Here is a 14,810-nt window from a genome sequence, read left to right as displayed (position 1 = left end):
CCACAGTAGCTTAAAAGGATTATGAGGTGCCCCTGGTTCCCACAGAAAATGTCTTTCCTGCCTGAATAGTCAGTTATTAAGAATGTGAAACCTCTCTAACAGAAGCAGAACTTATGTCGTGCCATCTTCTGCCAGGACAGTGTATGCCCCTCAGAATCTGACCATGTGTGCAAAGGGGCCAGCTTATCCCTGATATAAAGGTTTGTGATTCCATGATCTCATCTCCTTGCTGGGAAATGGTTTATCATCTCACCTGTAAATTATTGCAACAGTATATACACAGGCAGTTGAGATTTGTCTTTGGAAAAATACTTGTTAAATGGATGTTATTAAATGTTATTAATAATTTTATAGTTTTTCAAGGGAAGTGGCAGAAATGGTTCTAGAGAAATTTATTTGTGACAGTGGGTGAAAAATCAATGAAGTTTGAGTAAGAGTCACTGATCGCTTCTCAGCCTTTTGGCTAAGATCAAGTGTGAGTAAGAGTCACTGAGTCTGAGAAGTCAGAAAATGAAGCCAAGGCCTCAAGGCTTGCTGAAACCTTAGACACACTCAGAGTTCGGTTTAAAAATGTGATTATTTTCATATTTGAAAACATGATGCATTAACAGTTTGGAGGGAAGGGTAAAGACAATATTTAAAAAGAGTTGCCAGATAGGTAAAAATGAATAAAGAAACTGTGCTGTTGTGTACTTCAGTTCAGTTCAGTTCAGTTCAGTCGCTCAGTTGTGTCTGACTCTTTGTGACCCCATGAATCATAGCACGCCAGGCCTCCCTGTCCATCACCAACTCCTGGAGTTCACTGAGACTCACGTCCATCGAGTCCGTGATGCCATCCATCCATCTCATCCTCTGTCGTCCCCTTCTCCTCCTGCCCCCAATCCCTCCCAGCATCAGAGTCTTTTCCAATGAGTCAACTCTTCGCATGAGGTGGCCAAAGTACTGGAGCTTCAGCTTCAGCATCCTAACCTATAAATGTTCAGTCAGCACTGAAAAGGATTTGGGTACAAGAGCAGCCGCATGACACACACTGGAAACAAGACTCCCGGCTGCTCTGTGTAGAGAGCACATGCTCTGCATCCTGTATTGGTACTGTCAGAACACCCTCAATATTCTGATTTCACCTTTTTTTTTTAACATTACAAAAAGTTAGCAGTTAGAGCTATTTTTCTCTCACTGTAATTGCCAAGTAAATAATTTAGGGGCAACATTAGCTCATAAACATGTCTCCATAAACAACCTTCTCAACAATGCCTTACGGTCTCTTCTGAGAGTCTGGCTAAGTTAGAACAAAAGAGGGGACTGAGAATTAATGTGTTTATTTTTCATAAGTGGAAGGCAAAGACTTCCTTCAGCCAAATTCCAAAATCTTGAACAAGAAAACACAATTTATTAGAGAGAACTTCAGATAATCTGTGAAAACCAGTCAGCAACAGCCTCACACCAGTAAAGTCAAGCTTCCAGAAATTAGCGAATAATTGACAGTGCCAACCTTCTAGAATTCAGCCAGGAGTGTTCAGGCCCCAGCGTAGCTTAAAAGGTAACAACCAATCAGCGAATGCCTCACTATACAACCCCACTTAGAGCCCAGTAATACTCCTGGAAATTCATTGGTCCTTAAACATGCCCATTTTTTAAAGTGCCAACTCCTAAATGCCAGCCTTCCCATTTTGAGGTGATTGCCTGACAACTAGAGCTCTTCTTTGCAGGCAGGAAAACAGGTAGTTCTCCCCCACTGTCTTTGTACTAGATACCAGGTTCAAGCCACTGTTAGCTCACAACTTTGCAAACATTTCAAAGGCTCCACCTTTGAACTCGCAGTTATGAGTTTGGACTTGTGACAAACTGATGCACACGGGAAATTGAAAAAAGCAATGTTCTCTATTCCTGCTCACCTTGCTATTATCTATTTTCTGTATAAACAATATAAAAATGCAGGTTTACATTTTTTGTGATAGATTTCATGAAGACTGGCTATTTCTTAAATGTGGTAAAAGTCCTCTTCAAGGTCTTTGAATGATATGCGACTATTCATTCAATATTGAAAATGATGGACAACATTATAGTTAAACATGAGAGCTGAATGATTTCTTCAACTACTATTAAAGCAAGTGAAAAAGTAATTGGTAAGAAAAATTCAGATTAACAAGGTTAAGAAAGAAATAGGAGAGGTTGTAAGGAGCTTCCACACTGATTATCATCATCAGTCCTCCAGCTCGCACCACTGTTGAGCCTGTATCTCATTAATCAACATTCAGTGGGGAAGGGAACAAGATGAGCTGGATGCACCCACTGTAGAAGCTGTGTAACAGCTTTTATGTTTGCTGTGGAAGTCCCACCAAGCTCTGGAGTGCAACGCCTGTCGCTGCAGACCGCAGCCTTCCACAGGCCCCTGTGCCTTGCTCCTCAAGGACGACTCGAGTCATTGAAGATGTGGTAAATCAGCAGTGGGTCTAACCTCTGCTTTGTGTTGATCTTGGCTTTTCGTTCTCAGTCTGACACCTGGAATTTGTTGTTAGTTCCTAGTTGTTTGAGATACTTGGAGGATCAGGCCATTTCTTTTCAAACCTTTTTTGTTGTCCTTTGAGATACTGGTTATTGTTTTCTGTGCTGTCGAAAAGTGTAGCTTTGTTGTGAGTTGAATCATGGTGGGAACAGAAGTACTGCCCTATGAACCTGTTCAGACCAGCGTCACAGACCAATGGGCTTGCAGTTCTCGTAGTACTGGAGGCTACATGACAAACGGTCCTGTGAGTCCCCAGTAAACCAAATGAGGCCTCCTTCCATCTCGAAACTGTTGTAGAGTAGTGTGAGCCGGGCAGTATTACAGAGAGAACATTCTCTCCAGTATCCACATGCCAGGGGAATCATTGTGGGTCTGTGGGGTGAGGAGGCCGAACGTCAGGTTAGGAAACGAATGTCCACAAGAATTACATTCCTAGTGACCACTGCCTGGCCTCGGGGTTGTCTGAGTCCGAATCTTCTCTCCCCTGAAAAATCCCTGTATTTCCTATCTCTGTTACAATCCTAATTCTGTGCCTGTCGTGCTGAATAGGATAACTGTACCAAGGATGACTTAAGCCCTCAATGACCACTCAGGAGAACACCTGATTTGAACAAAAAGGTTCATTTGAGAGACACCTTTGAAAATGAAGGAATTCTTTAAATAATTAGAATTCTCAGGCCCAATGGATAGCCTTTCTTATTAGTACACAGAAGCCTCCAAATTAAATTCTGAAATAAAAGTTACATTATAAAGATTCCTTGGCCAAACCTACTAAGCAAGCAGACAAGCTTCAGCAGGAACAGGGAGACTCAATGCCCTGTAAACCCACCATCTCCATGACCTCCAGGTGCCCCCCACACTCATCTCTCTCCATTCCCACATCCGGGGCCCTCCGCCTACATCCAGCCCTCTCCCCTCCCACATTCAGCTCTCTGTCCTGCCCCTTATCCTTCTGATCGCTCTTCTTAGCCCCTCTCCCCTTGCTCTTTTCCTTGCTGACTCCCTACTATTACGCAAAAGTCAGATTGACACTGTTTGCAGCCGCAAATTAAGGATTTGTTGTGGGGCACTAACCAAGGGAATGGGCCACTGCAAATTGGTCTTTGTTAAGGGTTACTAGAGGGGAAGAACAAAAAAGCTGGGCTTGATCACCATCTTGTGACATTTCTTAGTCACAGTTTCAGGAATAAGGATGCCTATGGTTTATGGTTCTCTGGTCTGGTGGCCCATGACCTAGAAGTTGTCAGCTCGTCTTGTCCTGGATAAACACTCCGGTCTGTACATTAACAATGATATCAACAACAGCAATTTTAGTCATCTGACTGGCTGATTAGTGTTCAGTTAGCACAAGATTTAGGTAAGACTGGAAAAGGAAGGGAACAGTTTTGGATAGAGAGGTTAATCATCAACTCAGCAGGGGAACTCAGTTTAGTGGGACTCAGTTTCACCACCTTTTCTTAACAGCTCTCTTAAAACCCCAAATGCCAGTTACCTCTAAAGATCAATGCCAGCCACGAATCAGCAATGCAAGAAATTGTAGATTTTAAACCTTGGATGTAAGCTGAATTAAGAGGTATAAGTAAAGACTCTCTTCAACCCAAGGAAAATCAGCAATTATTAAAAATTTTTAGAATCCTTTAAAAAAATTTTTTTATAATTCTTTATGGTACATCTAACCTAAGTCACCGAACTTACACAACCTGGTTAGAAGCTAAGATAGAAAGTCAAAGGTGGCAAGAACTGCCTGGACTGGTCAGGGAGGGACCAGCGGGAGTCCCGCTTCCACAATGAACCTGAGGGTCAGAAAGGCCAGGCGTCGGTCCAAGCCTCCTGAAGCCACAGCTGAAGCAGTAACAGCAAAAGTGGACTGTGTAACAACTTCACCATTAAAACAAAGGCATTTTTAACCCACAGGAGACTGTCACAACAGACTAGGGAAAATTCCTGATTTCCACAGTTGGGAGTCACAGAGGTGCTGATGTAGGAGTATCTGTTTCATGTCATTTTACAGTGATGTTAAGCTTCATGTTGGAGACCTAATACAAAAACAGAACTTAAAAGGTTGTCCTATCTCATGAAGAAAAGCTAACACAAAGAAAATCCCTCAAATCAGGACAGTCAGGGTGCTCTGAGGAAGGAACAACACCCAATAACCTGCCATACTCTTTCACGAAACATGAGTTAACTATATTTGGTCATCCTCATCAGTTCCTGGTAGATATGGGACTACTTTTTCTACATTAAACACCAACACCTTAGCTCAATGTCTTCCTAAGGGTGGAAGATATTTCAAATAACCCACAGATTTACCCCATTTCAAGAGTAACACCTGGGTCACTGACTGAAAAATTACGTGCCTTCCTCTGACTACCCCTGCAAATTCAATAGGAAGAGGCTTGTTAAATTCTATACTCCTCAATACCCTAATTACAAGGGAAATTTTAAGATCAAAAATATTTTAACTAGATAAAAATGAAAATGCTACATATAAAAATTGATGTGATACAACCAAATTAAATGATTAGAGGGAAACATAAAGCTTTAAAGTTTATTACAAAAGAAGAATGATGTCAATAACCTAACCTTCCATGTTAAGAAACTTGGAAAATAAGACAAAACTAGTCACAAGGCAAGCATTAAAAAAGGAAATATAAGAGATCAGAACAAAACATTGAAACAGAACACAGAAAAAAAATTTTTTCTAGAAATCAATTAAAGAAAAACTCTCTTTCAAAAGATCAACAAAACTGACAAAACTCTAGGTTGGCTGACAAAAAAAGAAGATAACAAATTAACAAAATCAGGAGTGAAGACACTATTGACCCTACAGAACTTAAAAGTCTCATAAGGGAATATTATAAACAATCCTAACCCTCTCAAATGAGAAAATGTAGTTAAAATAGACAAATTCCTAGAAAGATACCAATTATCAATTCTGACACAAAGAATTTATATAGAACTATACTAAGCTTTTACTTATATACAACATGATCCAGTGGGATTTGTCCCAGGAAATACAAGGTTGGTTTAACATTTGAATATCAATTAATGAAATATACCATATAAATAAGACACAAGAAAAAAGCCCCCACAGCCATATGGTGATTATCACAATAAATGGAAAGAACTGGAACAGTGAGTCCATACATTCACACTAATATAGCCAAGTGATCTTTAGAAAGGGAGCAAAGGCTAAGGAATGGAGAAAGGATAGTCTTTTCAACAAATGGGGTTTTAAAAAATGATCCAGACACAAATCCTACACTTTTCATAAATATTTTCAGAAAATGGATAATAAACCTAAATACAAAGCTACAGAACATCTAGAAGATAACACAGGACATAATGAAGACCTTAGGTATGGCAAGGAGTTTTTAGCTACAACACCAAAAGCACAATCCATTAAAGAAAAACTGAATATCTTGGAATTGACTAAAATTTAAAATTTCTGCTCTGAAAGCAAAAGACACTGTTAAAAGAATATGAAAAAATATTCATCATAAGTCATTACAGAATTGCAGTTAGAGCAACAACATGCTATTACTACACACCTATTTGGCAAAAACCCAAAACACTGATGACACCAAATGCTGACAAAGACACGGAGTAACGGAATTCTTATTTATTGCTACTGGGAATGCAAATGATTTTTTGCAGCCATTATAGAAGACAGTGTCTTACTGGACTTCCCTGGTGGTCTAGTGGTTAAGAATTTGCATGCCAGTGTGGGGGACATGGGTTCAATACTTGGTCTGGGAAGAATCCCACATGCCGCTGAACACCTAAGCCCATGCGCCACAACTACTGAGCCTGTGCTGCAGCTACTGAAGCCCGCAAGCCCAGAGCCCATGCTCTGCAGCAGGAGAAGCCACCCAAGTGTGAAACCACGCACCAGAACAAAAAGAATATCCTCTACTTGCCACGAGTAGAGAAAGCCTGTGTATGACAATGAAGACACAGCACAGCCAAAAAAATGAAAAAGTTTTAAAAAAAAGAAAACATACCCTTACTATGACCCAGCAAATCATACTCCTTGGCTTGAACCCAAATGAACTGAATACTTACATCCACTTACACACAATGCATAATGCAGGTTTATTCATAAATGGCAAAACTTGGAAGCAATCAAGATGTTCTTCAGTCAGTGACTGGATAAGCAAACTGTGGTTCATCCATACAATGGAATATAATTCAATGATAACTAATACACAAATCTTCACAGCTGCTTTATTTGTAACAGCCAAACCAGAAACAACCCAAACACCCACTACCAGGTGAATGGATAAAAGAACACTTGTGGTATATCCATACAATGGAATAGTACTCAACAATACAAATGAATAACTGATATATGCAACAATATGGCTTAATGTCAAAAAAGTTATGGTTGGTGAAAAGTGCCAGAGTCCCCACTCTCCACAAAGTATATAATTCTGTTTATATGAAATTCTAGAATATGCCTGCTACTGCTTGTGAATTGTGGGAAAGAGGGGTTAGAAAGGACAAGGAGGAAAGGATTATAAGGGACCCAAGGAATCTCTTGGCTGTGTTGGATATCTCCATTATCTTGATGTGTGGTCTCGTCAGAATATACACATGCTGAAACGAAAAACGCTTCACACTTGACATACATGCCATTGATTTCATGTCACCATACCTCAACAAAGATGTTAGGAGCTAAATATTCCCCATAAATATCCATATTTACCACTCTTCTTGGGAAGTCCCATCTGCCAACTGTTCTGGTTCTACCATATCCCTCTCTACACAATTTAGGAGCATAAGCCCTGCCTCAGGATCAGCAAAAACTGCAGAGCAATGAAGGCCACGTCCACTTCAGTCACTAGGAATGCTGGCTGGTCAGAGAAGCCTGAGCCCTGGTTCTCTCTTCTGTCACGGCTGGGGTTCCTGCCTGTGCAGTGATGGCCAGAACATCAACAGCCCAGGGAGGTACAGGAATCCACAAACCTTTACTTACTGAGACAGTGTGTTGGCCACAGGAGACTCAGAGGTGTGAAGGCCCTGAGAATTTCTGTATACTTTCATACCATAGAGCCAAAATCGCAGGGACATATACAGATGCTGCCTTAACAACACCCATCCTCACGAGCCTCAGTCATCCCCACTCCATTATCAGTGTCTCTATACCAACAATGATTCCCACCGTTGCTGGTGTGACTCCTATAATCTTGAACAGGGACATAGTGCATTGACTGCATTCATAAGGCCTTTCTCCCAGTGAAGTTTCTGGGTGTTAAACAAGTTTAAGAGACGCAGCTAAAGGGTCACCAAAACTGCCGCATTCATGAGGTCCTTCTCCAGGGTGAGCTTTCTGGTGCCGAACAAGATGGGAGCTTCTGCTATAGGCCTTCCCACATTCATTGCACACGTAAGGCTTTTCTCCAGTGTGAACTCTCTGGTGTAGAATGAGGCTAGAGTTGCGGCTAAAGAATTTCCCGCATTCACTGCACTTATAAGGTCTCGCTCCAGTGTGGACTTTCTTGTGCTGAACAAGGTGGGAGCTACTAATGTAGGCTTTTCCGCATTCACTACACACATAAGGCCTCGCTCCACTGTGAACTCTCTGGTGTAGAATGAGGCTAGAATTGTGGCTAAAGCATTTCCCACATTCACTGCATTCATAAGGCTTCGCTCCAGTGTGAATTCTCTGGTGCACAATGAGGTTGGAGCTATGGCTAAAGAACTTTCCACAGTCATTGCACTCATAAGGCCTTTCTCCAGTGTGGATTTTCCGGTGCTGTACAAGTGTATCTTTACGGCTAAAGGCCTTTCCACACTCGCTGCACTCATAAGGCCGTGCACCAGTGTGAATTATCTGGTGCTGAACAAGTGTGTCTTTGCAGCCAAAAGCCTTCCCACATTTGCCGCACACATAAGACTTTGCTCCTGTGTGGACTCTCCTATGTTTAATGAGGCTGGAGTTATGGCTAAAGAATTTTCCACATTCAATACACTCGTAAGGCCTCGCCCCGGTGTGAATTCTCCAGTGCTCAATAAGGTGAGAGCTTTGGCTAAAGAATTTTCCGCATTCACTGCACTCGTAAGGCCTTTCCCCTGTGTGAAATCTCTGGTGCTGCACAAGTGTGTCTTTACGACTAAAGGCCTTTCCACATTCACTGCATTTATAAGGCCTTTCTCCGGTGTGAATTCTCTGGTGCTGAACGAGGTGGGAGCTTCTGCTGTAGGCTTTTCCACATTCAGTGCAGTCATAAGACCTTTCTCCAGTGTGAACTCTCTGGTGCTGCACAAATGTGTCTTTGCGGCTGAAGGCCTTTCCACATTCACTGCATGTATATTGTCTTTTGCCACTGTGAAATTTCTGGTGAGTTTTTAGGTGAGACAAGTTAATGAAGGCCTTTCCACACTCCCTGCACACATGTGATGTTTCCCCACCATGAAGTTTTCTATGATGAATAAGAGTGGATTTCTCGTTGGACAGATTTCCACAAGGTAGGCACCTAAAGGACTGCACTTCAACCGCCTGAGTTACCTGGTTGTCGAGGAGACTGAAGGCGTTCATGAAGGCTTTCTCATCGTCAGTGCAACTGAAAAACATCAGTTCATCACTGTCTCCCTGGTGACAACTGAGACTCGACTTGTGTGCAAATGATTCCGCAAACTCAGCTGTTCTGTGTGGACTCAGTCCACTGTGAGTGCTCTGGTGCTGGAAAAGGCTAGAGCTATCCAGCGTGTCCATCCCTTTCCCCCTGCAAGTACAAGGTCTCCCTAACTCATAGACAGCACAGCTCTTCACACATGAGGCCTCATCAGCATCCCCCTGGACGGGATCGTTCCCACTATGTGGTTTCTGGTGCTGATGAAAGTTTTCACTCAACAGGAATCCTCGCCCACAGGGGTCACGTGTGTCCAGGTTCTGTGCAGGGCACGAACCCTGGTGTTCAGCCCGGTGGAAAATGTCTTTTAAGAGCGGGTCACTTCTCTCACACGGATGGACTTTCTGGATAAGTGGACAGGACCCAGGAGTCCTGACCTCTGACACTCCTTCTACACAAACAATCTGCTCGGAAGGGGCCTCCTCATTGTCTGCTTCACACCAACAACCTGAAAGCAAAGAAATGCTAGTGAAGGACATGCTTGCTCTGAGTGTGTGACACACCAGTGAGTGAGCCCTTGCGCTTTTGCAGGATGAGGGGCCAGGATCAGTGAAGGAGGGCCCATTGTCACTCCTGGGCCTTGGAAGGTATGGAGGACTTCAATGACGGGTAAAGACACAATGACCGTGGAAAGTACCGGAAGCAGAGGCAAGGTCTCCAACTCACCCCTCTAAGAAGGGTTCGGCAGGGCCTTGGCTTTGGGTCAGGTGAGCCTGGTGCAGAGGCTGTGTCCAGGCCCAGGAAAATCTGATTGCAAGCAAGTAGGCGGCTCTTCTGGACGGCTTACAGGTATGTGCACAACTTGTAACACGTTAAAGCAGCCAATGTTACAGAGCGTTTCAGAGTAAGCTGAGGAGAACGCGTGACAGAGGCCAGAGAGGTGGGAAAACGCCAAGGGAAGGAAGACAGGAGAAACGCCAAGGGAAGGAATGGTGAGGAAAGGGAGAAGCAAGGTCCCGCTAAGGGCCTTGGCAAGAAAGCACTGGCGCACAGGCTGACAGGACAACGTGAACCCTGCCCCCAGATGGTTCCCACTAAGGGCCTTGGCAAGAAAGCACTGGCGAACAGGCTGACAGGACAACGTGAACCCTGCCCCCAGATGGTTCCCACTAAGGGCCTTGGCAAGAAAGCACTGGTGAACAGGCTGACAGGACAACGTGAACCCTGCCCCCAGATGGTTCTCTCAGTTCCTGTGTGGCAGTGCTGGGCTCTCTCTGGCCTCTCAGTGTGGCTGGAGTCAGCTCCACCCACAAGCACCCGGTGCTTTCTGCCTCTCTGCCACTGGGCAACCACATGGGATCTGGAAGGTGGAAGTTGTGGGAAAAAAAAAGGGAGACAATAACAACATTCTGGATCAGCCCTACTCCAATTAAAAAAAAAAGCAGGGCAAATGAAAGGCCCAGATAGACCCATCCCACAGAGAAGAGAAAATGTTAAAAAACAAAAACCCGAAGGAGGACTTGCCAGGAAACCCCTATGCCCTCCACAAGCAGTGACTATGTTAGCACCTGTAACTCCTGGCACAGTCCGTCCCCAAGAACTGTCAGCCAGAGCCCTGAACTCCTAACCTGATCGAGAACGGCTTTGTGCAGCAGGTGTCCGACTGCTCAGGGAGGGGACGCCACCACGGCTGTGCCTGGGCACCCACAGCCCCTACCCTGGGAACCAAGACAGGAGGGGGAAAAGCCCCTGATTTGGCAGGACAGGAAGAGCTGCCCCCAGAGCACCAGGGAAAAACCGAACCCAAGGACACTGCAGCAGGCATGTGGGGCTGTGGCAGGCAGCCTCTCCGATGGCCCAGGAAGACCTGTCACCTGGTGTTCTTGCCCTTGCATGAGCCACTTCCCTTGACCGGAGGTTACACTGACTGACCCATTTCTAGGAACAGAACAGAGAAAAATGATGGGATCACTGTTTCCAGGTCGGGTTAGAAAAAGACCACCTACCATCCTGGACATTCTCTCTGCTCAGAGAGAAGGTTCCTTCCCTGCTGTGAGATGCGCTACAGAAAGGCGACAGTGACAAGGAAGCCAAGGGTCTCTGACCAACAAGCCACAAGAAATGACCTCTTGGAAACACAAAACACGAGTTTGTGAGTGAGATCCTCCCGAGAATGGCCTTCAGATGAGAACAGTTCAGCTGGGAGCTTGAGAGAAGCCTCATGGCAGACCCTGAGCCAAAAGCACCAGGTGAGCTGTGACGAGTTCCTGACACACTGAAACTTCCATAGACCTTTTTACTGTTTTACATCACTCACTTTTGGAGTAGTTTGACAGGTACCAATAGGTAACTGAAACAGGGACTCACCCAAGGCGGCCACGTGTGCGAAGTTCTCCAGCATCACATCGCGGTACAGGAGTCTCTGAGCTTCCTCCAGCAGCTCCCACTCCTCCCGGGAGAAGTACACGAACACATCCTCGAAGGTCACACCACCCTGCCACGATGGGGACAGCTGAGCCCACAGACAACAGGACTCCCCAGGCCCCCACTCACCTCCCACCCCCTGCTCCTCTGCTCCCCAGCCTCCCAACTCGGAGGCGATACTCGGCCATGACACCACTCCTGGTGCCCTCTCCTGTCCCTCTGATCACCGTGGGCAGCCCAGAGCAAAATCAGGCAGGCGGGCAGACAGACTACGTAAGCCACGGGTCCGGCAGGAAGGGCACCAAGCACTCGCCCGCGGGCATCCTCCTGACCATCCTCCCAGAAACAACTCTCAGGCCATCAGTCCATGCTCCTCCCACCAGGTACACCACTCTGAACCACACCTTCCTCATATCTGGGGTCCCCCTCCTTTAAGACTGAAAACTTTCCAGTCCACACTTTCAAGGCACACCCTACCCCTGAAGCCACTCTGCACACAGCATCCAGGAAGAACTCCTTTGTGTGTGACAGGCACCCCAGTGCCTGAGCAAGACACCCAGTCCTCAGTGCCTGGTTGGGACTTTCTTTGCCACCATCAGCACTTCTGTGGACCAGTGCAGTAGCCTCCTCCCTCACGCCCACACTCCATTCTCAACCAGACAGCAGCCAGAGGGAGCCTGTTAAGATCTGATTCAGGGCATCTCTCTTCTGCTCCAAATCCTCCATGTCTTTTGTGCATGCCACATGTTCAGTCACTTAGTTGAGTCTGCCTCTTTGGGACCCTAAAGACTGCAGCCCGCCCGATTCCTCTGTCTATGGGATTTCCCAGGCAGGACTACTGGGAATGGGTTGCCATTCCCTCCTCCAGGGGATCTTCCTGACCCAGGGATTAAACCCGTGTCTCTTGCGTCTTCTACACTGCAGGCAGACTCTCTATCACTGAGGCATCTGGGAAGCCCATGTCTTTCATTACCTTCAAAACAAGAAGCCCAGTTCCTCAGCCTGCCATTCTTGCCCGACTCCTGACCCTTTTCTCAACAGACAGAACTAAGACCCGTGGCTCCTTAAGGACTCCCAACTCAATCTTACCTCTAAGCATTTGCATAAGATGTTCCTGAGTCTAATACACCAGTCCAGCCTTCCTCCTACTGGCTGCCCAAAGCAGGAACCTCTTCATATAACTCCTGGCTTAGATTCAGGGTGCTGGGCTAGAAAGGACTCCTCCTTTAAGGCCCCCAGACTCAAGCGCAGAAGGAGGGACAGGTGAAGCATCCCAGAACATCAAATAGGTCTCATCGAAAACCTCCATCGGCCCTACTTTAAAAACACACAAAATCCACACACGTCTCTAACGCCCACAGCCACCGCTCTAGTCACCCGCAATCAACACATTTGGACTACTGCAGTCGACTCCCTCCTGATCTCACGTCCCACCCTCAGGCTTCCCCAGTCCTTCCACTGTGCTACCAGAGAGAGCCTGTTAACACCAACGTCAGATCACCTCCCTTCTCTGTTATAAACCTCCCGTGGTTCCCATCACCGTCAGAACAGAGGTCCAGCTCCCCAGGCTGCCATTCCAGTCCGACTCCTGACTCAGCTCTCTGTTGTCAGCACACATAACCGCAGAGACCTGCCGTTTCCAGAACATGCCGAATTCAGCCTCACCTCCAAGTGTTGATACCTGGGGGCTCCTAAGCCCTGGAAACCATTTCGCACCTCATCCAGTCAACAATGGGAACGGGATCCTCCCCACGTATTCACCGTCAGTGACCGCCCTTCACCGCCTTCTTACTCAAGAGCAGGGAGCGACGAAGGCCAAGTTCGGAAAGCCTGAGAACATAACATCCCCCCACCTGAGGGCCCCTCACTCACCTGAGCCCAGGTCATTAGCGCCGCAGCCGCCATGGGGTCCTGTGAGTAGAACCAGGTCGAGAAACGCGATTGGAGTGGGAGCAGCGGGACCCGCACACCCCCTGGGTGCGGTGGGCCCTGGACGACGGTCGAGCTCCGAGCCTTGGTTTCCTCCTGGTCAAAACGGCGCACGGGCTCCGGGTGCCGCCTCCGGAAGCGAACGAGGACGGAGAGCCAGCGCGAAGGCCTGGGAAGGAGTACAGCCCCAGCCCACCGCTCCGCGCTGGGCGGCCCGTCCCACGGCGGCGACCAAGGGATCGTAATAAGGTCGCCGACGGAGGCCCCAACCTTATTACCGTCCTTTCCTATTCGCTTCTCAAGAGTCGCATGGAAAGCGGAGCCCAGGCCGACTCGCAGATTCCGCAGCCACTCCAGACTTTCCCGGCGCCAGCAAAATACGTCACGACCGTGACGCAGGAAGTCCCGCCTCTGTCTGAAGAAGCCGACGGAAACGCGCATCTTCTGGGCTGCCATTGGCGCAGAGCGGATGTGCCGCCAAACAGACTTCTGGGTAAAGGAGTCTGTGGCCCACATCCAACCAGGGAAAAGGCCGATTTCTGGTTGTCCCCAACAGCTGCGCGGAGGCAGGTGGAGAAAGATCCGAGAAAAATTACGTCCTTAAGTACTAGAAGGTGTTAGTTGCTCAGTCGGGTCCGACTCTTTGTAACCCATGGCCTGTAGTCCCCCAGGCTCCTCGGTCCATGGAATTCTCCAGGCAAGACTACTGGAGTGGGTTGACATTCCCTCCTCTAGGGAATCTTCCTGACGCAGGGATTGAACCCGAGTCTCCTGCATTGCCATCTGAGCCATCCGGGAAGTGCCCGACCTCTCCATAAACGCGACGCGCCCAGATTTCTGTGACGACATGTAGGAAAGCGGCGTCCTCCGACGTCTCCAGCAGGTGGAGCATTCTTTCATCCTGGGAGAGCTGCTTCACCTCTTGGGAGTTTTGGAGACTGAGATTTAAATTGAATGGATGGAAGGGAATTCTCTGGTGGCCCAGTGGGTTAGGACTCTGCCCTTCCACAACAGGGGGCCCGGGTTTGTTCCCTAGACGGAAACTACGAACCCCAAGCTACTCTCGCGCCCAAAAGGGGGAAAAAAAAAAATTGAAGATCGATATCCCTCTCTTGTGCAGTCTTCATGTAGTAACATGAAATGTTCCTGCTATTCGTTGATATCCAAAACGGGCTCAGCATCCCTTCTGAACTTGCTCAAAAAGCACATTCTGGGGTCCACCTACACTTTCTGACACAAAAACCCTGGGCGTGGGAATTGAAAGTCATGACCACCTCTCTACCCCAACTACAGCAACTAAAATGGGAAAATACCTTCCAAATGGGAAGTGAGATGAAAAGGGCTTAGCACAAGACCTGGTGCTGAACACACACAAG

At 46.8% G+C, this 14,810-nt stretch overlaps 1 protein-coding gene across 7 annotated transcripts; it reads right to left on the bottom strand.

The window, feature by feature from the left end:
- Window positions 1–1,303: 1,303 nt before the first annotated feature.
- ZNF304 (zinc finger protein 304) lies at window positions 1,304–13,808 on the bottom strand. Of its 7 annotated transcripts, none has more exons than XM_086354756.1 (4): window positions 13,378–13,808; window positions 12,595–12,822; window positions 11,449–11,575; window positions 1,304–9,589 (listed from the first exon to the last, which is right to left on the bottom strand). In XM_086354756.1, the coding sequence occupies exons 3-4, from the start codon at window positions 11,480–11,482 to the stop codon at window positions 7,761–7,763; spliced, it is 1,863 nt and encodes a 620-aa protein (XP_086210882.1). In that variant the 5' UTR covers window positions 11,483–11,575; window positions 12,595–12,822; window positions 13,378–13,808; the 3' UTR covers window positions 1,304–7,760. The 7 variants fall into 7 exon arrangements, with proteins under 7 accessions (XP_086210882.1, XP_086210878.1, XP_086210880.1 ...); XM_086354754.1 differs by having other exon boundaries at window positions 6,578–9,589; window positions 12,595–13,135; window positions 13,222–13,808; XM_086354755.1 differs by having other exon boundaries at window positions 6,578–9,589; window positions 12,595–13,135.
- Between the last annotated feature and the right edge of the window lie 1,002 nt (window positions 13,809–14,810).

This window comes from Bos grunniens, chromosome 18, assembly GCF_055505025.1.
Source record: "Bos grunniens cultivar Pamir isolate PY7600 chromosome 18, Bosgru_T2T1.0, whole genome shotgun sequence".
Taxonomy (NCBI): domain Eukaryota; kingdom Metazoa; phylum Chordata; class Mammalia; order Artiodactyla; family Bovidae; genus Bos; species Bos grunniens.
The sequence above is the reverse complement of the archived record's forward strand: the minus strand, read 5'-3'. Positions and strand labels throughout refer to the sequence as shown.